Here is a 25,786-nt window from a genome sequence, read left to right as displayed (position 1 = left end):
TTCTAACAAAACCCAACGCTCTAAGAGAGAAAGAGCCAAATCTTAACAACTAAATAGTCAAACTGAAAGGGACAAGAAATGTCAGAATACCATTTGCATTAACTAGGTCAGGAGTTGGCAATCAAAGTTGAAGATATTTTTCAAAAGCGATGAAGATTTCAAGCTTTTAAATGGCTTGAAAAATAAATCTAAAATTGTACAACCAAGAAATGTAATGATTTATATTTTATTTAAGTAAATGTACCAATTATTATCCTTTGCAAGAAATTTAAATACAAGTACACAATAGCACAGGTCAATATCGGATTCCTAAACTTAAAGCTCTGCCAGTTGGGGGCGATAACAGAATTCAACGCGTGCCACAAATTTCGCAGGAAGCACTTAATGTGTCGCAGCACTCACCCACTACCACTACCACTACCCTCACATCCCGTTTCCCGGACAATTCCTTACGTGCCACTGCAACAGCAGCAACATCGCAGCACCATAGCATCGCAACAACATTGGCCAAAAGGCTCTGGGGCGCAGTGGCCAACAGCAAGGTCCAAAGCCGCAGCGGCTTTGATGGAATTTGCGAAAATACTGCACAAGCAAGTCTAGCCCCAACAAATAAGTACATTTTTGTAAAGCAAGTCGATTTGGAGATGCTCTTAAAATGTAAAACTTAAAGCAAGACCCCAAATAACCAAACCTAGTCTAGTTTTATCTACTACTAAGTAGAGAACTCTAAGCTTTAATTAACTAAAAGTTTTAATTGAAAGGAATTTATTGATTCTTGTGTAGCAAGCCCCAAAAGTTTTTCCCCAGAATTTTTAATTTAGAGCCACAACTTATTCATTTGATAAACTCTCCCTCAGTCCAAACAGTCCCAAGGTAAACGCTTTAATACCCCGCAGCTCAGATAAGCCAGAACGCTTTAAGAGGAGCTGCTGCTATATAGGGTTGTAGCCCCCACTCCGCCATTCCGTCCATTCGACGACAGTTTCCGCTCGGCTTTTAAACCCCAACCGTTTTGGCCATATCCCAACGTTTTATTTTATATTATATACAACATTTTTGCTTCCATTTTTTGTGGCTTATTTGGCTCGCACGACACGTCCAGTTTTAGTTTTCGGCTTGGGTGCAGATTCTCGTTGGGCTTTATTTCTGGCTTTCGGCATTTGTTTAAATTAAAGATTATGCACAAGTGAAAAAGTGGCCGGATGAACGTGAGGCAGGGCGGGCGGGGCCGGTCTATTTGAAATTTAAATAAGCGAACAAAGCACGACCTTGGGCCACGTGGCGTATGATGGATTTGGGACCCGGTGACGTCAATGCCAGAAAAATCTGTCGTTACACTGAGCGCTCTCTCTCTCTCTCTCTCTCTCTCTCGCTTGTCGTGTAAACAAGCAAATTACTTTCAATTGCACCAAGTACAATGGGCACAATAACTGTAATCGTAATAAGCCACTTAGCACTCGGTCTCTGCACTCGCCCAGCCTTTGCATGTATATTTATAATTCAGACTCATATTGTTAATTCTTTGGGCACCCCTTTAGCACCCCCCCGGCGAGGGGTAGCTGCCATAAAAGCATCATAAACATTTTACAGCAGTTGCAGTTGCTGCAGGAAACGGAAACAGTGCCGCCCCCGTCCCCGTCACCGTTCCCTTTTCCCTGGTTGCACCCCCGTAATTGCAGCCAGCCATTTCGCATTTCACATTTTGGCCTAGTCCCGGAAAAGTGGGAAAAGCGGGTAGCCGGGAATTAGGATGGCTTTATCGTTGTAGGGAAAACGGGGTTTTTTAAGCTTTTAAGCTGCCTGTTTTATTTATAATATCAAGCGCTTGATATGTCAGATATTTAATGTAAAGAAATTGAGGCAGTCTTATATCTTTCCTTTTTTTATAAATAATTTTCAAGAAATGCAAAACAATTTTTGTAAAATTATTTTTGAATAACAATTATATTTAATTATTTCCTCTTGGAAATTTATTTGTTTGTGTGTTTGAAGGGTGAGTAGGTGAAGGATTTTTTAAACTCTTAATAAGGCTATTTCAATATTGTAGAGCCTGATAAGGGATTTATATACAAAAAACTCGTGCCCAATTAGTATGTTTAAAGGATTTAAAAATATAATCAGAGCTGTGTGGTAGCAAAGGGAAGTCAATGGACAATGACATGTTTTACATCTACAAAGGCAGGGCTTTTTAAAACGAAATTTTAATTTAAATATATATTTTTTTGTCAATTGAGTAAGCATCTCTATTGACTTATGCAATTTTTTTACAGAAAGCATAAAGCTAAATGTTTCCTAGAATACTAAAGTTTAATTAAATACAGAATAATATTCACAGAATTTTAGCACTACTTGCTCTAATTAAAATGCGTAATGGTAATAAGTGTCTAAAACTATAAGAAAAATTTCCTACAAAAAAACCAAAAAGGCCTTGGTCAGTTTCTAGAATATTCTAAACTTAGCCAATTTCATCTCAGCACAACATTAACTCCCCTGTGTGGGGCTTTCAACAACTTGTGATTGGCCGCATCCAAACTTGTATAACGACCCTCGCGGCTCGCATTGTTCAACTGCTTGTTGGCCTCAGGTGTAAATTACAAATCTGAGCGGCGCATAATGAATGAAGGAGGCCCACGGAGTCCATGGAGCGGCAAAGGAGGCGACTAAATGAAATGAAATCGCAGTGAAAACGCTTTCATTAAACATGCCAGAATGGGAGGTGCAAAAGTTTTCCCCTCCCTCCGCGCCGAGACAAAGGCGACTGGGCTGGTAAAAGCGGGAAAGCGCGACAAACTGCGGCCAAGTTGATTAGAAAGCCGAACGGAAAGTCTCGCCTGGGACTGGCAGGCAGCCTAATGAAAAACTTGGAAATTTACGGTCAACGAGTTGTCAAAGCGGCACCAGCAGAGTGTGGAAATGGGGGGAAAATCTGGGGGGGGGGGGGAAATGGGAAATGCTGCCCATAGTTTCAGAGGCGACGCCAAGTCAAACAATTAAGCCCAGCGTTGTTCGAATGGCCAAGAGGGGCTGGGGGGGCGGTAAGAGCGACAGGCGGTTTAAATAAATAATTGCCATCGAAATTAAGCAATGGGCAGTGCGGCGGACAGGGGCACTTGCTGATGGCCACTGGGAACACAGTTCCACTGAGGGAATTCGGTTTCTTTAACAAGTTTTTAAAATTGTGAAAAAAATAATATAATATTTAAATAACAACATAAAATGAATACCAAACATTTATTGACGAATTTTATGCTTGAAAACCAAAAAAAAACATCGAATTTATTAACAGTTTTGCTCTCAGTGTGACTCCTGTAATCTCGCGGTCCCAGGACAGTTGAGCAAAGGAGCGAAAATGCGACGACATCGGGGCCCAAAGCGGAAAGGGCGCGGCTGGGTGGGGCAGAACGACAAGGACGACAAGGTAATGCACGGACACGGAAGCAGGGAGGCTGGTGCGGGGACGATAGCACGAGTAATGACAGGAAGTCCCGATAAAGGAGACAAAGAAAACGCATGCATTAACACAGATAACAGGCCATGGGAAAAGTCGACATTCGGCGAGCAGCGGGAGGCGTTGTGGCGGGGTCAGGGGTCAGCTTGGCAAAAAGTTCATTAGCGCCGATCAAGAGGCTACCCGGAAGTGAGAGAGGCCGTTCTGCATTTCAGCTGGACCATGGCCAAAAACAGGGCCCCACATGGCCCATTAAATACTATGTAAATTTACCAACTCATTAATAATGCCAACCCCCGACGCCCCAACCCCACCAGGAAATGGTTTGCGGCTGATTCCGCCAAATAGAAAATATTAAATTGCAATATTGCCTAAATTTTAATAGAAGCCACAAAAAACCTTTTAGGCCTCCGAAACCCCAAATGCGAATGACAAAAGTTAATGCTAATGTGGCAAATGTGAAAATAAAAAGAGATAAGCTACGAAAATGTAGTGGCGAGTTCGTGTTAATATTGATCCAACTATGCATATAAAATGTATATAATTAGGTGATAAAATGTTGAATAATCACATAAATATATGCGACATTTTTAAAATTAATAATAAATAATAACAATCATAGGAGTGTGGGCTTTATAAAGTTTCATTAAGGCCGCGCGCACACTACGAGCTGAAAGCGGAGCTGAGAGTAGCGAGCTGAGAAATTTGCACTGAAATTTCTCAGCTCAGCTCCGCTTTCAGTGTGCGCGCTCTCATACAAGTAGTGTGTTTGTTTCAGAGAGCTGAAAGCAGAACTGAGATAAGCGAGCTGATAATTTCAGTGCAAATTTCTAAGCTCAGCTCCGCTCTCGGTGTGCGCGCTCTCATACAAGTAGTGTGTTTGTTTCAGAGAGCTGATAAGCCGTCAGCCGTCAGCTCCGCTTTCAGCTCGTAGTGTGCGAGCGGCCTAAGAGTTTAACTTCAGTTTTATATATTTTTTGGCTTTAATATATTTTGTTTTTTTCTATTTCTCCTCGATCGCTACTTCTAAAATATCCCGATTTTACTATTTCCACAAATTGAGCCTAAAATCCTTTTACATTTCAAAACCCTCACACACCAAACCTGGGGTCAAAGGCTAATTGCCAGACCCTCGCCATAGTTTTCGTGACAATCGCACTGGTCACGTGCTCCTCGCTAGTTCGCACACCCAGAGAAATGGGGGGTGGGTTTGTGTGCCGGCCATTTTGGCGACCCAATCTTGATGCTATCATCAATTGTCAAATAACCAACTGTGTGCGATTTGCGCACCAGCTGTGGCCAGAAGCGTTGAAGCATTCATGGCGCTGCAAATCAACGAATACGAAAAATGCACCCACACAACCGAAGCCAGCTGTACATACACTGAGATAAAAATACTGTTCAATACTTTTTAATTTTTATAGAAACGTTAAAACTAACAAATTTATTCAGAATAATAATATATACCAAGTTATAACAGCTAACATTATGGTACTTTTCCAAGTTCAAGATTTAAGTTTTTCAAACTGTTTTTGAGCAGTGCACACCTACGCACATGGGGATTCCCCCCTGAACAACTCACTTTGTGGGTTATTTGTTTTGGTCATACGCTCATTTCGTTTCTGCTAAGGAAAATCGAATGCCAGACCAACCCAAAAGCTCAGGGAGAAGCAAAACAGAATATGGGAAAAGGAAAATGTGGGGGAAAGAGCTAAAAGGGAAAAGCCGAAAAGCAGAAAAGGTTCGACTAAACGATTCAGGGATTCAAGCACAAAAATCAAGAGCAGCGGCAGAGTAAACAAACGAAAGGGGAACCGCAAATGTACAACCGGCAACAAGCACCCAAAATCGAATCCCCTCCTCCATTGTATCCCAACTACTGGTCCTGGGTCCTGTTTGTGCTGCCAAAAAAAAACAAAAAAAAGGGGGGAAAAAAAGGAATAAGAACCGAAAAACCCAACCCGAAACCAAAACTCAAACGACGAGCAACGAGCTGAGCAATCGTAAATCTTCTTATGTGCAGCAGCATTTTAACGATAATTTGCTTTATTGAAGCAGTTTAGATTTGGCCAGCAGAGCGTCCACCCCGAGTCTGGACCACAAGTCAAACGACAACTAGAGCGTACCCATGTGTCCAAGCTGGAACCCAGTCCAAGTTCCTATTCGCCCTGGATTGCACTTTGAAAAATATCTATTGGTAAACTATGTATACCTTATATTACGTATACGTAATATTAATATAACTTACTTGACAAACTAATAGTTTTGTGTCTACTTGAAAAAATCCTAAATCTTGATTATCCAGTATTCTAATAGCTTATTTTATTTAAAGAACTATTTATATATTATATTTTTGAACAGTGCACATCTTGGCAACGTTTCCCCTTTGAATGTTTGAACCGTTTCCGTTTAAATGGTTTTTATAGCAAATTTATGTAGAGGAAAACACTTTTAAGGTTGACCAAAAGGACATACGCAGAAATCCATAAAAATAGCTCACCAAACACATGCGACCCGAAGCTAAATCGAATCGAATCGGTTGGTGCCTTTTTTCCCTGTACCCTTTCCCGTCCAGAGGTGTGAACAAAGATTTGCCACTTTTGCCGCTCGTTTGACCGGACCGGCGACTGGACTCTGGACTCTGGACTCTGGACCCTGGTAACCGTTCCTCCGGTCTCAATATGTGCCATGAATAATGGCCGGGCAAATTGCTCAGCAGCTTTCCGGCTAACTGGATTGGATTGCAGCAAATTGGCCGGCTGGCTGCTGCAGTCAGACATCCTGTTAATGTTTTGTCGATCCCGATCCCACCCCCAACCTCCTTGGCCGTGTCGTGTTGTAAAAATGTTACCACATCATTGGAAGTAATTACTGTGTCATTTGCCAATTGACTTTGGATTGCTATATGGCCGTCGTTGAGCTGTTGGCCTGACAGTTTAAGTAATTAGCTTTTAACTGTATTAAGTGTGTGTTAAATGTCAGAGGTTAACTTGCTAGCTTTTCCATTTGAATGCCAATGATTATCAAAGGTGTCAGGAGAGAAGGAATTAATCTTGAAATGGCAAAGCATTTAAGCCCAAGTCTCTCGGTGACAGCATTCGACCGCATTTAATTAAAATGTTTAAAATGTTTATAATAAATGTTATAGAAGAGACTAGTTTATCACAATACTGGTGCTGGGCAGCTTATCTTTACGCTGTTGGACGCTGTTGGGCGAGCCTCGGATTACCCTGTCGTATTGCTGCCAAAGCCTTAGACTCAGTCGCCCAGGTAGACGGGACATTTGGCGAACTGGAACTGGAAAATCTTGTCGAGCCTTTTCCGGTCGAAGGCCTTGCGTTCTCTTTGCAACTTGTCAATTCTAAAATGTGCAAATACATATGTAAGCCACCTGACATGGATATATGTGCAAGACACTTACTGGCTTTGGAGGATTCTCCGCTCATCATCCAATCTCTCTTGCTGACGCGCAATTTTCCACTTAAGGTTTTCAACATAGCCGTCCCTGGCATATTCGCATCTGTCGATGCCTAGCTTCATGGAAATGTAATTCACCTTAGGATGGATCTCCTCGTTTTTGGAACTACAGGCAGCAACATCCTCATCCGAGCTATTATTATAAATCACTTCGATCACTTCGTTGAAGAGCTGTGGTTTCGGTTCGTTCAAACTGCAAATTGTGCGATCGGGCTCCAGTGCTAGTGATTCCTCAGGAATGGGTTGTCCATTGATGGGGTTCTCTGAAGAACACATCTCTTCCACGCGCAAGATATCCGAATAAACGAGCTGTGAACGCATTTCCATTGAAGCGGTACTGTCAGGTGAATTGATCGTCGGATTGATTTCCACACGACGGTACTTGGCCAGTGATGGTTCATCGTCAGGGTGGAATCTGTCCGGTGGTTTGACCTGGTTGGATATCCATTTTCGAGGCATTTCCCTGGTTCGTTTAAGGCGTTTGAGCTGCTGGACGCGCTCTTTTTCTGGTCCTTCCAAGAATGTTGACATGTTGGTTAGCGATGGATTCGGATGTGACATAGTGGGTAGCTGGATACAGACTAGATGCTCCGAACTTGGTTTTCGTCAATGACAAGCAGAAAAAAGCAGAAAGTTGTAATTTTGACATCTAGTGCTAAAGTGACCAGTCGTACAGAAGTACAAAAAAAACAACACTAAAGCTCGGTGGAAGTAATAATTGAGAATCATAAATTCAGGACAAAAAAAATATAAATATACATTACTTCAACCTTTTGCCTGCCTCTGCCTTTTGGCCTGTCCATTATTTAATTATATATTACAGTGTTACATGAAGCCAAAAAGAGAATGCCAAGTGGATTTAAGTCTTATTCCGCATTTATTCAACTCCCGAGTCTCGACAGTCGTTGCAGGATGCAATTTAACCGCTGACAAAAGGAATGCCAAAAAGGATGATTGAGTGGAATTTGTAGCTGAGCTGTTGAAATATATATTTATTACTCGCTTGTCCTTTATCTTGTACAATCAGTTAATTATTTGATTTATATTTTGCGTTTGCATTTGAGAAAATCGTTTATTACTTATTTTTTTAGTAAGCATTATAAAGAATTCTTTTTTTAAGGAACTTAAGCTCTTTTTCTTGAGCAGTCTTTGTATTAATTTAATTTTTTTCAAGTTATTTTTAAACAATTTAATTGCTAAATTAAAATTGAAGAGTGTGACCAGAACAAATTTCTTCCAACAAACTTTAAAGTACAAATTTTGAAAATTAAATTACAGTTTTAATCGAGAGAGAATAGAAAAAGGGTCAATGTAAAATGTATGTTCGGGTTTTTCGCAATTCAACGGATAAGTAACCTGCATGCTGAGACTTTTTTGTGAAACTTTGAATTAAAATTTAAATTTAAATGTAAACTTATCGTGCAAGTGGTTTTATTTCATGAATTGTTCTCAATATCCCATTTAATTTAATGATTTACTGAATTTACCAAAACTTCATACTCAAGAGCTCTGGAATCCTCAATGTGAGCTGCTTACACTGTTGATATTCCGTTCATAATAAAGAAATTTCCCGTATTTACCAGGAAGCCATATAAGAATGTTTATGCAGTTATATGTAAATTTTATATATACATTTCCCTGTTCTTCTGCAGTTGCAGGCAAGTTTGCCATTGGATTGCATTATGTAAAGCATTGTGCCACAAGTAGGTAATTTTTTTTCTCTCACAATTTCATACTTATATTCGCAACGAGAAGAGGTTAGTTTGTACTGCGGTTTCTAGTAATAAGAAATAATAAATCTAGTAATTTTAAGAAATAAACTATGACTATAAACATAATAGATAACTTTTATAAAACATAACTATTGCTGTTATTATTATAACGTCTTTCTTGGAAGTTTAAAAGCTGCCCTTGGACTCCAGTCACTATCCCGTATTGCCGCTGGCCTGCATTTCCCATAGTTCCTCTCTGCTGCTGTTTCTGTCCCAGCCTGCATGGCTTAACCTACACTTTAAAAAATACTAAGTGATCAACATTTTCATTATTAATTGTTGTATAAATTGTATAAATTTCTTTAAGCCAGCTTAGAAGTGGGCCACAGTTTTGGCATTCTCCCTCAGCCTGTTTTCTCCGAGTGCACTTCCTGGTCTAAGCCTCGTCTGGTGGGCAGAAGGGCGTGCCTGGCATGTGACATTCGCCGGCATAAATGTCAACAACTGTTTGTTATTGTTGTTGTTGTTGTTGTGCTGCTGGCGCTTGTTTGTGTATATGTTTGGGCCCTGTTGTTGTTGGTGTCAGCATTGCTGGTGTTGTTGCACTTGCTGTGGGAAGTGTGACTGCGGCTTTGGCTGTCAACAATGGCTGATGCCAACAATGTGACCGTCATGCCATGGGCACTTTCCAGCGCCAAGACTTTGCCACCGAGAGCCACTCAAACTTGGGCAAACACACACACTCAGGAGCAGAAGCAGCAGAAGCAGCTGGGGTCCCTCGTCCCCTCATGTTGCGTATACGCCGCGTGGTAATTGTAATTATTCTCGCCATTCAGCCAGATTTGTTAGGCCATTAGGCAACAGGTTGGCATCCATATTAATGCCGCCTTCGCCTCCATCGTCCCCCAGCACATCATATTCGGTGTTTCCTGCTCGCCCGGGAATTCCGGAATAATTAAATTCATTTATGCGAGACCTCCGAATGTAGCGCCAACTTTGGCCATAAAAACCCGAAAATAACCATAATAATGATAATAATATCAATAACAGCGAGGATTACTCGGCAATAGTTGAGTGCGCTTCATAAAAACCAGCTGTTAATGTTTTTCCATTTTCACATCAATGTATAGATAAACAAGGCAAAAAAAATAAAAACAAAGAAAAATAGGAAAAATGAGCAATGAAAATGAAAGAATGGAAAAATGCTTTCCGTCGGCGGCGCCATAAACTGCACATCAAGCCAATGTTAATGACCGCATAAAGAATTTAACCCTCCGTTTAACGAGCCATCTATTGCAAATTGATTCATAAACAATTAGTTGATAGGAATATATTTGGTTGTGTCTTAAATAAGGGAAAACAAATGGAAAAGGGGAATCTTTAAGCTGTTTGAATTATTTAAAATTATTTAATTATAATAAAAAAGAGTCTTTGTCAGATTTAAAATGTTTATAATTTCCTAATTTAGTTGAAAATAAAAACTTGTATTATCAATTAGGAACTAATCAGCTTAGGAAAATAAATAATAAATTAATATTCTGCTTCGACTTAAATGCTTAAAAGAATTAACTTAAAAATACTTGCAAGTGTTTGTCTTGGTAGTAAAAAATTTATATTATTAAAAGACAAAATAAAATACCATTGTTGTCTAATTTTTAAGCATTACAACAAGGCCCGCAGCTGATTTTCTTAGCTCATTAATATTTAAATAAAATTTATTGGCCATTCAATTTCTCTTAAAGACATCCAACATTTAAATGCAAATATTTCCCGACCGCTTGATGCTTGTTTTGTATTGGCCACTTGTTTTTCTTCTTTCTTTGGTAAATCATTGTTACACGTCTCCGCTTAAAGTTGATCCTTTCCATTTATGAATGGCAGCTCCTTGAAGCACTCTTGCTGCGAAATATGATTTATGTGTCCCGCAGCGCTTGGCTGACTACTCACTCCACCGCCGCCCACGAATTTCCTCAACATTTTCACCCCCCCCCCCAACCCGCCCCACCTCGAGGCCGTTTGAACTGTCGAAAGTTGTAAGTGTTGCCAAAGCAGCTTGCCGCTGTTGCTACTAAACGAAACGAAAATGAAATCGAAATCGAATGCCATCGTAATGGCCTTTGGGCAGACAACGGGCATAATTTTACACGCAGACTTTCAGACACAAGGACGAGGGCGAAAGGCCAACGGCTCGTTTGTCTGGCTCAACTTTGGCTAAACAGAGAGAAACAGAGAAGCAATATTAATCCTATATACTATATTGGATACCAATATTAAACAGAAAGTAATTTAGTTATTTAGAAATGTTTTCATAAATGGTTACTTACCAAATAATCTGAGGAGATTAATTTATATTTGCTATGAAAATTCTTAAGAAAACATAATTGTAATCGTTAGAATTATTTTAATTAAATTTAAATAAAAAACGAAAATTATTAAGCTAAAAAAATATTTAAAATATCACAGTGCTTTAGAAAAGTATAAAATATTTCTAATCAATCTAAAAACTTCCATTTGAATATTCATATCAAAACCTTAATTGCGATCTCTCCCAATTTAAAAATATATATTATATAATCCCAACACTTGTTCCATTTTAAACTTCAACTAGTTTCCCTCGGTGTACTCTCTTATTAGCTGGCAGGATGAAAATTTGAAATTATAATGCCATCCGGCCAGGCGGCAAACTTCTTTTGGCCAGGCAGTCAGCCAGCCGTCTGATGTCCTGGCGCCGAACCATAAATATAAATTTGATTTTGTTCTTTTTTTTTATACGGCACTTTGATATGTGCAACACCAACACTTTGGCGAACTTTTAGCATCTCATTCGATTTGGGATCCTTTACAGCTGTCAAAAACTAACCAAAAAACACACACAAGTCGTTCGGTGCCGAAGGAAAGCTTTAAATGCCGCTCAAGTTTCATTTGCATCATTTCGATTTGCATTAGTGGCCATAAAATATTTGTTCAAACTTTGGCAGTAAAATCAAATGGTTTAATTTAAAAAGTCGTTAATTTTATTCACTTCTCCTTAATGGCGGCCCATAAATAGAATGATTGTTTCAACGCCTCGTGGGTTTATTTTGAGGAGTAGTTAAGCATACTTTAATGTTTCTTGGAAATTGATTTAAGTTGTGTGCGTGACATAATTTAAAAACAAATACTTTCAGAGAAAGGTCTTATAATTATCAATTGATTCCATTTAAATTAAGTTCTGAACTTAAAGTTATGAAAAGGCAAACTTAGCAACCATTTGAAGTCTCTGGTAAGCAGCTTATCGCCTTGAATCAATTATTCGCTGGGGGCCACCTGTCGTATGCGCAATAATTAAATTTATTTAATCTCATCAAGACTATACACACACATATAAATGTATATATCTACGGAATGCTGTATATATTTCGCCGAAAGCACAATGCATTGTGCTCAAACTCAGCATGTCAATAGCCGTGAATTTTGATTATGTGCCTGAGCTACGGCTACGACTGCCATTGACAGTGATTTGCGTTTGGCAAAAACTTTTGCACCATTTTCGCCGCAAGTCGGAAAAATGTCAGAAAAATACCCGGCCCATCCATATGCGTGCTGAGTAGATGCTTTTTGAGGCTGAGGTTGGCCAAAATGCAGAGTGCAGAGGGAGCAGAGCTCAAACTTTTTCATTACGCAATTTTTGCGCTTCGCCTGATATGTACGCACCTAGCCGGGGCATAGTGAGAGGGACTTTTTATCAAAATCCCACTCATATATATATATTCAGCTTTGCTTAAAAACTTTTCTAATTCCATTAACGTTACGCACATGCTCAGGCATCCCATTTCCCTCCGCCAGCGTCCCTTCGGCGGTGCTTTTGTGGTCGATGAAGTTTTGCGGCCACGTGCATTCGGACCTGGACAAAAGACCGAGGACACTGGGCGAAAAGGATGGCAACTAAGCTTATTAAAATTCTCTAAAATATATTTAAGTATATATAACATCTCTTTTAACTACCAGTTAATCTGCTCTTGTTCTGAAGAACATTTTTCTTGTTGTGCACAGACTTTGCCATGACTTTACACTCTGGCTCTTCTTTAAAGTAAAGTAAACAAACAGGATATTGTAGCAGCAGGACAGCGTCTATAATGAGCTGTAGTTGCGAACAGATTTTTCCGGGTCCGTTCCCGGCCCCGCCTCCTTTGGCCGCAAGTCATTTCCAGCTCGAGGGATAAGTTTGGCTTTGCGGTGCTCTTTAATTGTGTTACGAAATTTAAATATACTTTTTTTTTGTTTGTTTTCGCATCCCATTTCTCAGCCTGATTGCCATGGCAAGTTCGTTTCTCTTTTTTGGAGGGGCTATAATTTGACTTAATTTTTGTTAATAATTATTTTCGCATTTTCAGCATTGCTTGCGGTTGATGGCAGCGAACGTTGCCCGGGCGAGGGATCAGAGTTAATTAGTTTGTAATTATTATAAATTGAGGATGAATGCTTGTGGCAAGTTTAATTGGATATTTGATGTTTTTAAATTACCCAAAACTGAGCGTGAAGTATTAGTGCGGAGCTAGTTGAGCTCTATATCCGTCTTCTGTCTCTATCTGGCTCCATATTCTCCTCGCTGTAAGCCAGTCCTGGCCGGGGGTAAATTAATTTTTAATGCCTTGGCTTTGTCACTCGGCTCCATATTTATGTGCTGAGCCAAAGCAGCTGCCTCATGCCCGGGATGCATGCTTTTTTCCTTTCTTTTTTTTTTTTTTGTGCCATCAACCGCGCTTGTGTCATACGTGTCACGCCCACAGGACCGCCCAGTACAGTGGAGACTTGAAAGAAATAGCAAGTAATTTTGTGTTTTATTTAGCAAAGTATTTTTTAAACAATTTTTTACACTATTATAAAATCCCCAGAGATGTGAATCTAATTACAGCAAAGATGGTTCTAAGACCCTTTTTTTAACCTTAGAAAAATGTTATTTTCCTAAAGATCTACTGTAGATTGAAAGCGGGTGGGCCACGGTATGTTCGGCTCGCAGAGAGGGCCCCGGACAATTAATCATAATCTCGTGTAGTTGCGCACACAGCCAAGTGCCTGGGCCACGTTCGCAGCAGTTTTTCATAGTGGCGAACAATAAATTTTAGAGCCGCCGGCCGCGCGTCTTGAGCAGTCATAACTTTGAATCAAGAAAGCCACGTACCCTTGCACACTCTCCCTCATACACCCTCATACACCCCATACACACCCCCAAAAGAACAACCCAAGATACCGGCAGCAACAGCAACTCCCAGCTGAGGGCAAAAATATGTTTAAATTTTACTTTAGTTTGCCCCAATCCTGTTATTGTATTATCATTTTCCCTATGTGTGCCACCGAGCCACGTACATTTGTAATAATTTAGCATGAAATATGCTTCGGAGGCGGTGGGACAATGATAAAGTCGTTCGCTTTATTTATCCCCCATTGCTAATTCAATAAGGTGGCCAAATGGTAAAATTGCAAGAGGGGAGCCACTGAATGCGTGCCAAACTATTTTGCAGCTGGTAATGAATACTCAATTAAGAGCTATAAGTGCTTATTTTAATGGATTCATTTTTAAAAATTTTTTTTGTAATATATAATACCCATTTACATTTGAATTTGCTTGCAAATAGTTCATACCTATAATTGATCGAATAACGAAAAATTAAAATGTTTTAGGCAGATTTTTAAATAGTCTTTTCCTTCGAGTTCTCATTTTCCAATTTTGCAATTTTCCTTCACAAAATCCTGGAAACGAAAATCAAAACATTGTCTTTAATTTATTATGGTGCCTTATTCCTGGAGTACTGACGCATTAACAATGCTTAAATTTTTTGTTTTGGACCTTATAATACATATAAGTTTTAAGATATTTCCCTGAGTCTTCATACATGTACTGACCACACGTTGTCCCCTAAGTACGCATCTGTATGCAAAAAGTACACAAGTTTGGTTGAAAAACTTGAACCTTCGGTGTTTGTTTTATGGCCAATGATACACAATAGTTGCTGTGTCCTGCCACAGAGACAAACTCCCATAGTTTTCATTCACATTCACATTTTCTCTTCCATTTCCATTTCCATCTGCTGCCTGGCCCTGGCTCCCATCACCATTACCCAGTTGTTTGCCTTTGGACGCCCAAATTGATTCTATTGGCTTTGTTGTGATAAGGTCAAAAGTTAATGTAAATGTTGTGGCCCAGTGCACTGAGACAGTTTGCTGGGGGTCCCGGTCTCGGGTTTCCAAATTAAAACTTCCAACTTTACTATGCTGTTTGATGTGGCCGAAGGGTCTCCGGGTCTCTGATAAATACTGATCAAAGTAAACGTACGCCAGGGAGTTGATCTGCTAGAAAGATATGTCACTGGAAGGGGCACATGAGCTGGATGCTGGAAAAAACAAGAAGATGTCTCAAACTGATACAAAAGTGACAGTTTTGGGAGGATTATTATGGAGTTTTACAGAAAAATCCGAATTTTAAAAATTCTATTTAGGTTCTAGGAAATTTGAAATTTAAAATAATTGTTTTAAGAAATCACTGAACTTTGTGGATTATTCTACAATGATTGAGGTTTTCTACTTCCTTCGTCATTTTAACTTCAATTTAATTATTTAGAAAACACCTTAAAATTTGTTTAAATTAAATCGTTAGCCTCTCTGAATAAGAAAATCATTCCAAGCTCTGGTAAACTGCAAAAGCACACTCTTCTAGAAAACTATTTAAACCTAATAGTCACTGCTCTGACTATTGCCTTGATTGTCCCATAAATCTTTAATAATTTTCTCCATTTTATTGTTAAAGACCTGCCATAAAGTCTTTCCTGCTGTGTGTATGGGAACCTCCGAGGCGAGGTTAAGTTTAAAGAGTTAATTTCCTCTTTGGTCGTGGCCCACAACCACATACCATTGGAAGCGACTTCTGCAGATCGGCGGGGGGTGGGTGGGTGGATGGTTCCGGGAGCCACACTGAGGCAGCTAACTGACAGCGAAGCCGTGTCGATGTCGATGTCGAAGGCATCCATTCTCCATTCAATCTGCCCGAGAAGCTCCGCTCTCCTCCCCACTGTACCATAAAAAGCAATGCCTGCGCCTTGAAGACTCCTTCACCTCCTCCTTTCCTTTTCTCTGGGCATGATGCCTCTGTCTCTGTCAGAGTCTCGGCGGTTGGCTTTGGCAAAGTTTTGTGCGTAACATGAAAAACTTCGATAAATTCACAGTTGAAACAATTACCATGAATTTTATCAGAAATGATACGCGCCGTTCGTATCCGACCATGCAGCAACAATATTTTTTAATGCACTTTGGGGGAAAATGAAACGCAAGAAGGATGCCGGGGCAGCTGCTCGGGATAAAGATCTGCGGCAGTAGCTGGTGGTGAGCTGGGGGCAAGCCCAGTGAAAAGCCAGTGGAAAGGCGGGGAAAAGCCAAGAGGAAGCCCGGGTGAAAACCGAAGGAAGTGCCTGACAGATAGACCAGGAGCTGCTGCTCCTCCGTAAAATGTAAGCGCAAAATTGCTTGAGAAAACTTTCTCAACTTTTCAGCTAATATTTGACTTTGGCAAAATAAGCAGACGATGTGGAAAAAACAACGCAGCGACATTGCATCGAATGGGAAAAATATATATTTTCTTAAACATTAAGCGACGGCATTTGCGCTGATGTGAAAGTATCTTACGGATGCAGTATCCTGCGGATCTCCTCCCTCCCCCTCCCCCTCCCCATGCATACGGAAACATATGCAGCGGCAAGCCAATGTTTCCCTTCGACATTTATGGCTGCAAAATAATATATAAAAAAAAAGAAAGACGGAGAAAAAATGTTGAAAAAATATTTATGCCAGCAGCGTAAACTTTTTCCGCCCCTAAACGCTGCAATTGAAAATGTACATTAAAATTGATATTGGCCCGCAAGGCGGACAACTTTAATGGGTGTCAATTGCAGGCGAGTGTGCAAAGTTTTTCCTCTGTCTTTTCCCATTTTCTACTATTTTTTACCCGCTAGAATTTGTGTAAACTTAATATTTAGTTATTCGTTTTGCAAAAGTGTCCAATGGATTTTATTCTATTGCAAAAAGTCGCTGCCAACGTCGGCAACTCAAATAGATTTTGAGTAGCTTTTCAGTTTGAGTCGACGTTAAATGAGAAAAGTTTCCTCGAGTGTTTGTTGCAGTTTTTCGTGTAAGTTGGCCGCTACTCCTTCGTGGCAGGTGAAGTGTCCTTGTTTCTCCTTTTATTTTGCTTTCGCGCCCCTTGTCGTCTGGCCAGCCGTTAATGATCTTTTGGCCAACAGTTTAGCTTTGGCTTACTCCAAAAAAAAGGGAGAATTTAAGAAAAAGGTAAAACTATGACTAATTTTAAATCCTTAATTTTAAGAAAATTTCTGTTTATAAATTCTTTAGAATAGGATTTAAAAACCACACTTATATATATCATTTTTGAGTAAAACATATATTTTAAGCGAAAACCTCAAAATAAATTTAAATAATTTAAAATTTAAATATATAATGATAATACATTAAGTTTTAAAATCCTAAAATATAATTTATATAAGCCAAATCCCCAAAATAAAAATGTATATTATATTTATTTTTAATAATTTCTAATTCAAACATGAAAACACCCTTAAAAATGTATTTTTAAGACGCATAAAAAATGTTACAAAATAATTCTATCATATTTAATATAAATAATTTTATGAAAACAAAAAAAAAGTATGCTCAGTTTGAATAGTACAATGTTTGCAACTTTTTGCAATAGTTCACTTCTCGTTTGAGGACTTTTCCAACTTGTTCCCTTTCCCGAACTCAAGTAACTCTTACTTTTCTGTGATGCTGGCCTTAAAAGGGACCCTTGAATTGCAATTAGTACAACAAAAAAATTTTAAGATTGAAATATGCCAGTCTGCTGGGCAATTCTTCAATTTCCGCCCCATAACTTGTGCAATTGGCATAGTTTCCCGGCCGCTGCTGTTTTCCCTTTTTTCATTTATAGGCCACCGCCATCGCCACATCACACTCGCAACTCTCGGCTCTCCGGCTAGTTTACTAATTTTAGTTTTGCAACTTTTTGTTGTCCAAAAAGGAACTGGCCCGCACATACACACACCCAATAAATAAACCCCAGCGTCTGTAGGGACCAAACTATGGGACGTGGGAAATATACGGGAAGCAAACCACGCCGAAAAAAGGGAAAACTCTAAAAATTGAGGAGAGGATGTGCAACAACAAAAATATATATATACATGGAAAGAAACGGAGGAAAATTAAGAGCAAACAAAAAGGCAAGCGTCGCTTTCCCAGAGCCAGAGCATATTGTATTGAGAGTTCGTTTTAATTAAAAGCAAAAGAAACGTCAAGAATGGCAGCCACAGATTGCAGATTGAAAAAGGTTGCTCCAGCGGCGGCGCTGAATTTATAAAAATGATTAAAAAAGTTGCAAAATGCAAAATGCAAAATGCAAAAGGCAGAACAAACAATCACGCAAAAATTGCACCGAGCGGAAACACATTTTGAGGCAAAAACAAATTTGTCAGACAGCGAAAAAAAGCGGCGCACAAAAGTAGTGAAAATAGGATAGGAAAATACAAAATATATATATGTATAAAAATATGAACGAGTCAGAAGCATAAACAATGCATTGCGGAATATATTTGCATTGCGTATACGCCGTGTAATAAATAAAAGAGGAAGTGGGAAAAATGTCTAGAGGGGAGTGGCTGCCACTTGAGCCCTTTTCTGTTGCCGTTTCTGCCACAGCCACTAGAACTTGGCACTGGCAAACAGTTTCCAACCGAATGGCTTTATATCCAGCGACTCGAAATCGCATTCGCCACAGCTGCCAAGGATCTGGGGGCATCCTTGTGGAGTTGGAGTCTCCTTCTATTACTCCACCTTCTCTACTCTTATACCCTTTAGCAGGGCATAATAGCTAACCCAAAATGAGTAATCTTTGAGATACAACTAATAGATAAATTATGTTTATATTGAGCTGAAATCTTTGACCTATTTCCAGTTTAATATTTTCATTTTCTTTACTTAAAGTATTCTTATGCAAGGGTATTTCAAAATTCGTCCTAGCTCTCTTTCTTTTTTTTATATATTTTTTTTCTATACCATCATCATCGTCATTTTCTTCTGCATTCAACTTGCAGCTCGTTTGTACCAGTTTTGCTCGTTTACAGGCTTTTACCTGAAACTATTACCTACTTGCCGGCTCAGCCGGTCGATCCCTGCCACGCCCCACTCCCTTTTCCTGACGAGTGTCCTTCCTCTGCAATCAAGTGTCGACTCGCTGCATCTTATAGTTGCAAGTATGCAGTTGCTAAGCATCTGCAGGAACTTGTTCGCCTGATTACATATTTATTTGCAATTTATGCATAATGCTATAGCAGTTGAGTTCATTCTGGACTCGCTTTAATCAGCACAAGGGTCCCTCCCCTTCGAAATCGAAGGCGTGCTACGAAAAAAAATGGAAGCTGGCCCAGGGCAATCCATCAACGCATATCATGCGCAGAAAAACTCCCCAAAAACTAAACCCCAGCGATTCCCCAGTGTATAAAACTGTCAGGAACTAACACACACACTGGCACACACAAAAGAAACAATTTACCAGCCGATACACACAGAGTTAAAGCCAAGCTTAAAGTCTTTTAGAAAAAATGTATTAAAAATACAAAGAATCTGAAATGACCTTACAGTATAAATGTGTCCTTAAAATAAAATGCAAACTTGTGCTTTACCTTCTAGACTAATTATTTCTCTGAGTGTAACAAAAAAAGATGATGAATCTTTTGTTGTTTCCCCACTACGAAAGCCACTAAAAATGTTAACTAAAATACGAGCAGAATATATGGCCTCGCACAAGCACAAACACAAAAAAAAATACGAAAAACATAGAAGGAAAAAGGGAAAGTAAATGTAACCAAGATGAAATGTGCTCCACATTCTCAGGGCTCCGCCAGAACCAGCAATAACATGTTGAGCAAAAAATTATGATGGAAATGGAGGGGAGCAGATGGAAATGGAAATGGGGACACGGGAGAGTCCCGGGACCAAGGAACTGAAGGCATTGACAAGCACAAAATATAGTCCAGGCTGTGGCTCAGCATAAAAACTAACAAGGAAATTTTCAAGGAATGCATTTCCATTCTGGGCGTAACGAATCATGTAACTCAGCTCTCACTTTTCGTTTTCTTTAAAATTACGAAAACTAGAAGCAACTGTCGGCTGCCAAATGAGGATTGGGCGCAGGAAATGCTTTTAGGGAAATGTTAATCAAACAGGAAGTGTCTGTGGGAAATTGTACACTTGAAATTGGAGTTTTCTAAATGAAGACTGGATTTCTCATTGCTGGGGTTTGAAATTGTATTTTTAAATGCTTGATGAGCTTAAAAATTAAATCAGAAAGTTGATCGTGAATGTTGATTAATAATACTTTATAGTAACTTTAGAGGTAGTTAAAAATTCAGGTGATTTTTTATTATTATAAAATGAATATATTAAAAATTAGGAACCATTAAAGTATAAACATTAAAAATATTATAAATTAATACAACACAAAGATTTGTACTGCTTCTCCTTCTAAGTCTAATTTATCCCAATATCCTACCACCTTTCTTGAGTCAATAACACTTCTCCACTATACACTTACCGTATTAATACATCAGAAAAAAGAGAGAAAAAAGCCCGCACCACATGTCACTGTCAACGGCGATGACAAAGATAAATTTACCTTAGGAAAAATCGTTGGCCCCAGCAATGGCTATTAAAATTTAAATTAGCAAATAGTCGTTTCGGGGGCTGCTCAGCTTTCTTTAAATTTCAAATTATCTTTTTGAATTTAATGCGCTGTTGTTGGCAGTGGAGAAAAGCGCACAAATGGCGCCAGATTCCGTACGGCAATCAACTAAATTCAAAGCAAATTGTCCGCACAATGGCCCAAACCAAAGGCCGTTGTCCTTTGGGGCGGCCATCATGAGATTGTCCCCGAGGATACGGGGATTCGAGGCAAGCCAAATGCTTAATGCTCATTATTTTGCGCTCGAGAAATTTCTGTCTCGTCACTAATTCATCATTGTTTCGGCACATTAAATCCTTGAACGTCAACGCATTCATTATCTCATCGCATGTGAGCCTAGCCAGGGGGCTAGGGGACTACTGAGAGGACCCGGCTTTTGGCCAACTCATCGCCGGGCTCACATGGTCAGCTGTCTGTCTGTCATCGAGGCATCGTCGCCACGGCATGCTTGAGTGATATTAACTGACCGACAATCAGTCAAGGGCAACTGGAGCACCAGCTCCTTCTGTCCTGGCCAAAAGCAGAGTTGGCCCAAAGAGGCTTAGGCCAGATTTCCGGGTTTCAGAGGGGCGGGCGAAAAAGGAGACGCATTCATGCGGCTGGCAAGTTGACCACAAATGGCCAACGTTATTTTTTGCCATACAGATATAGACCACTTAACCCACGTGTGCCGCAATAATATTTATATACGAAGAATAAGCAATAAACAAATATTTATTTAATTTTTTGTATACTATATTGAGTATACTATAATATAAATAAAAACGTAAATTATTTCTCAACATACAATCTCTCTCTTGAATGTTCTTACTTTTGTTAAAACATCTTATGTGTATTGAGTAAGAAAACTTAATAGTTGGTTGCCAGAGGGTTAATTTCCCCCTCAAAGGATGCCTGTGCGCGCCTTGCATGTTAATTGCTTTCCAGGCTAATCGAATTTTTTGCCCGTCATTATGAGTAATGTGTCTGGGATGCGCACATAAAGCAATTTGTCGAGAAGATTGCGCCGAGTGGCAAATTGCTCTAAGCGCTTGGCAATTTAAACTATTTGGGGCCTGGCATTTACCGACATTCTGACGCAAACAATAAAAGCGTTTAATATAATCCACCGTTGAATCAGCAGAACCCTGAACAAAAAAAAAAATAGTAAGCCAAATATTATGCAAACCCAACGTAATCGCACATGTCATCTGGCCTTAATTTCGCATGCAAACAAAACATCATTACAAATGGCCAACGAGCAGGGCAAAAAAGCAGTTAACAGCTTTAAAAAAAGAAAATACTGATGTACAAAAATATGCAAATATTTAAAAAAGCGAAAGTCAGATTCCCTTGCGGGTTAAATAATTTATCTCTAAATAACATTTAGAATTATACCTTTTGCAATTCCAGAAACATTAAGCGCGCACACATTTTATTTACATATTTATTTATCAATTTGTTGGTTAAGTGAAGAAGTAAATAAAATAATGCACAGAAAAACGGGGTGAATTTAAATCTCCTTTAAATTGAGATTTTCTGAAATTAAAACCCAGTTGACAGACTTGAATTCATAGCTGAAAAGTTCAGGAAAAGTTGCTATATCTTTTTCCTAAGGTTTCATGAAGGATTTAATATATATTATTCTTTTATCTTATTAAACTATGGCTGCAAACCGATATCAGTTACCTATAACTAACGAGTATTACTTCAGGCTTAAGGCTTCCTTAGTCTTGATTATTTACCTGCCACATGTATTACGTAACTTATGCTTTCCCATGTCCTATAACACAATACTCGTAAGCTACACATTTTGTTATTATTATTGTTGTTATTTGAAATGCGAACTGTGTCACGCAGATTAGTCATCGTTCCGTCTCCTTGGGGACGAGCGAGCATCAGCCCGTTGGCTGGGCAATAAATTCAGGACATCCTGGGTACGATGCCGAGAAAAAAGTCATATTACATCGCTAATTTATGTAGCACATAAGTTAATTTCTGTTTGTCTGCTCTCTGTTATTTGTTGTAATTAGTCGACGTTCAAGCCGTTGTCCCAGGGGCCATTAAAACTCGTCCCTGGTAAAATAAGCGCCGGAAAAGCGCCAGGACATAAACAAACGAAAAACTGTTGCTTCCGCTACTTACTATAGCGGGTAAGCGAGGGAGAGAACGTAGTAGTCCGGGCTAATTATTTTGTCGGTCAGCCAAAGTTCATAGTTCACATGCCACAACAGCCAAGATAGCACAAGAGCCACGAGATGAAGGGGATCGGTAGGGATACCTCCAGAGATACACGCAGCACGCCCACGCCCACTCGTCCTGGCTCTGTTTGTACATATAATTTTTATTATCAGGCCAAAAGTAATATAAACTTAATTAATACCCGCGTCGGCCGTCGGGTTGGCCATTTGATTCATGGCCTGCATTTGCCGGCCGCGGCTTAAATGCAATAATGAATGTGGCGACGCGGAATAAAAATGGAAATAAAAATGCGAGTGAATGTATAAAACTGTGCACACCCAGAAGTGTGAAGGCGGAAAGCTCAAGAACGGGTCAGCACCCAAAGTCAAGGCATTAACGATGGCGACCTTTTTGGCACCTCGACTCTCGAAAAAAAAAGGGTTCTGTCCTCGACACAGTGTGGCCAAGAGGGGTCATAAAAATGAATTAAGGAATATAAGGATCTTAATATTTATAAAATATATAAACTTAACTAAAGAATTTATTATAAATAAGCACTTTAAATATTTTACAATCCAATAATAGTTATAGATAGCTTTTATATAAAAATAATAGTTTGTTATATTCTAAAATTATAAACAATTATTTAATAAAATTTCATATGACTTTATGGACTCTGTGACTCATCTTCCGAATATTTTCACACCTCTTGAATTGCACTTTATTCAAATAACAAAAAAAATTACTTATAAACACCTCTCGGATATCGAAACAAAATCTATTATTTTAAGTTCTTTATGGTTAAAGTCAGACCTTTCTTTACTTCACATCCAAAATTCATCCGCCACGTGAGCTCGCACTTATAAGCAGCTTACCATATAATGCCAATCGAATCGCTTTATGTTCTGATTCCACACTTTACAGAAGTGAGACCTGCGCGGGTTTTAAGCCAATTTTTACAAAGAAATTAAACAAAGTTTGAGAAAATTAAATATAATAAATTACATTTCAAGTATAATATTTGTAATATTTAATTTAGTATATTTTTAAATATAAAAACTATCTAAGATCAATATCAAAAGTTATGCTTAAAAACCAAACACAACTATATGTATTTTTAATAAATATATTTGATTTTCTCCAAGAAAGTTATAAATTTTCCAATGAAATCAACTTTTATCACTCGATTAAATTTCGCCTTTAAAAAAAAAACCCGAGTTGACAACACTGTTGCCCCTCTTTCGTTTTGCAGGAATGGCGCCCGTGCCCGCCGAGGGACTGCACCTGTCCAACCTCTCAGTGCCGCGGATCATCGACGTGGCCCAAAAGGCGAAGCTCTTCTGCAGCTATGCGATGGGCAATCGGACGCTGAACTCTGTCAAATGGTACAAGGATGGCCTCGAGTTTTTCAGGTGAGCCAACTCCGGCTGCGGCCGTAAAGCAAATAAAAGCGGTGGTAGGTCCACGCGCCGCCGAACCATAAAAATATTTTTCGGCATTCAGTTTGAAATAATAAAACGTTGCCGGGGAGTTGGAAGTCGGAGTTGGAGTTGGGCTTGGAGGATGGCATTCGGGAGATTGCGAAATGTGCCGGCGCATTCATGCAGATTTTATGGCGCAAATTGAAAACGTCATGAAACTGCAACAAAGTGAAGCCGAAATGAAACAACACCAACAACAAAAAAATAAACTAGAGTGGGTTGAAAGTGTCGCAACTAATTTAAATGCTTAATTGAAATGGATTTTATGGGCGCCTGCAATTGCGGCCAGGTGGCGCAGCCATATCGTGCCCAAATATGTGCGAAGAGCGCTTTTTATTTAACTGGCTTAATTGTTGCACTCCGCATACCACCATACCAGCAGCCCGGTTGAGGAGTCCAAATCCGAGTCCCATGGCCAGGATTCATGCTCTTCATCCCGAGGCTTAATCGAGCGAGAAATTTTTAACAAAGGTGTGCGCTTGGGCATTACATTCACTTACTTTTTGTTGCCATGTTTTCGTTATTGATTTTTAAGGCCGTGCAACAAATATGTGTTGGACCCCAACCAAAAAAATGATTATTTATGACAAATATCAGAACCATTTAAGGGGTTACGGGCTTTGCCAAATGGACTGACTCGATGACTTGGGAAAAAACATGTGACAAATAAAAGTGATTTAATAAACAAGAATATGCTCTGGATATTTGGGAATGATCAGCTTTATTGGAATTAAAAAAAAATTATTTTAAATAAATTAAGAATACTTAATTTCATTATTTTAATTTATATATGTGGGACACTTCATTACTATGGTTCTTACAAGCCTTAAAAGTGTGTGCAAAACAATGCTAAAAATGTATATTATCTAGAAAATTTAATTGCATACTTTGGGTTAATATTTAAAGATTTATGAAATCCTAGAGATTTCTCTGAAACATCCAAAATCGATTTATTTCGATATCTTAAAGTTCCTTAAGCTTCTTCTATTACAAGTAAATAATTCCTAAATCCTAAATCATATTTTCAATTTCCAATTTCCATTTGAAATAACATTTTAGAGCTCAGTGCTTTTGGGTCTGCAGCCACACCCCCACTTTTGCCACAATGTTGCATGTAAATTTGAAGCATTTTTGCAACCACATTCGATCTGAAATTATTGTTTTTGACACATACGCGGAGGCGTGGAATTTCGGCAAGGGGGCTGAATTCTGAAGCTGGCTGCCCAGTAATTTACTGCCATAGACAGAGTTGGCTTTTATCAATTACGCTTTTGTGTGAACGCTTTTGATTGTGCGGTCTGCACTCGGCTTCAATTATTCATGTACATTTGACACTGCGGTTGCTTCCATTCGCAGTACAGAAAAAAAGTCACAAAAGATACACGCATTTCGAGTGTAATTCTGAATTTGTTAGACCGCGCTTTTCTATTTGTTAAATTGAGTGTTTTGCCAAATGTAAATTGACCTTATCTTTTATGTATAAACATGCATATATTTTGCTTTTACTTTTCACTAAGAAAATGTATAGAAAACCCAGGTAATTGTGGTTGTTAAGGAACAATAATAATTATTATAATATAAGAAAGGTTTAAAAATAAAATTCATTGTTGGTTATAATCAATTTATTTAATTTTGGCTAATGTGTTTATTTTTAGAAAAGCTAAAGATACATTATGTATGAAAAATGAACATGGTTTTTCCCTTGGTCTAATTATGCTTCAATTTATTAAAA

The 25,786-nt window shown here is 39.0% G+C and overlaps 2 protein-coding genes across 3 annotated transcripts in view; one reads left to right on the top strand and one right to left on the bottom strand.

Annotated features, from left to right (window-relative positions):
* beat-Vc (beaten path Vc) overlaps positions 1-25,786 on the top strand; it is a 44,168-nt gene that overhangs the window by 9,461 nt on the left and 8,921 nt on the right. For both annotated transcript variants that reach the window (XM_070286924.1, XM_017179912.3), the window contains one exon: positions 23,826-23,985. In XM_070286924.1, the coding sequence (XP_070143025.1) occupies positions 23,826-23,985 (160 nt within the window). The remainder of the gene's footprint in view (positions 1-23,825; positions 23,986-25,786) is intronic.
* LOC138928806 (uncharacterized) lies at positions 6,517-7,603 on the bottom strand. The gene is made up of 2 exons (XM_070286863.1): positions 6,870-7,603; positions 6,517-6,809 (listed from the first exon to the last, which is right to left on the bottom strand). The coding sequence occupies exons 1-2, from the start codon at positions 7,484-7,486 to the stop codon at positions 6,707-6,709; spliced, it is 720 nt and encodes a 239-aa protein (XP_070142964.1). The 5' UTR covers positions 7,487-7,603; the 3' UTR covers positions 6,517-6,706.

Source organism: Drosophila kikkawai, chromosome 3R (genome assembly GCF_030179895.1).
Source record: "Drosophila kikkawai strain 14028-0561.14 chromosome 3R, DkikHiC1v2, whole genome shotgun sequence".
NCBI classification, from domain to species: domain Eukaryota; kingdom Metazoa; phylum Arthropoda; class Insecta; order Diptera; family Drosophilidae; genus Drosophila; species Drosophila kikkawai.
Note: the sequence above shows the minus strand (reverse complement) of the source record. Positions and strands in the feature narration are given on the sequence as shown.

Coding starts and splice junctions, on each gene's coding strand:
- LOC138928806 (XM_070286863.1), bottom strand. CDS start 7,486: ATGTCACATCCGAATCCATCGCTAACCAACATGTCAACATTCTTGGAA. Junction 6,810..6,869: donor CGGAGAATCCTCCAAAGCCA/GTAAGTGTCTTG, acceptor TGCACATTTTAG/AATTGACAAGTTGCAAAGAG.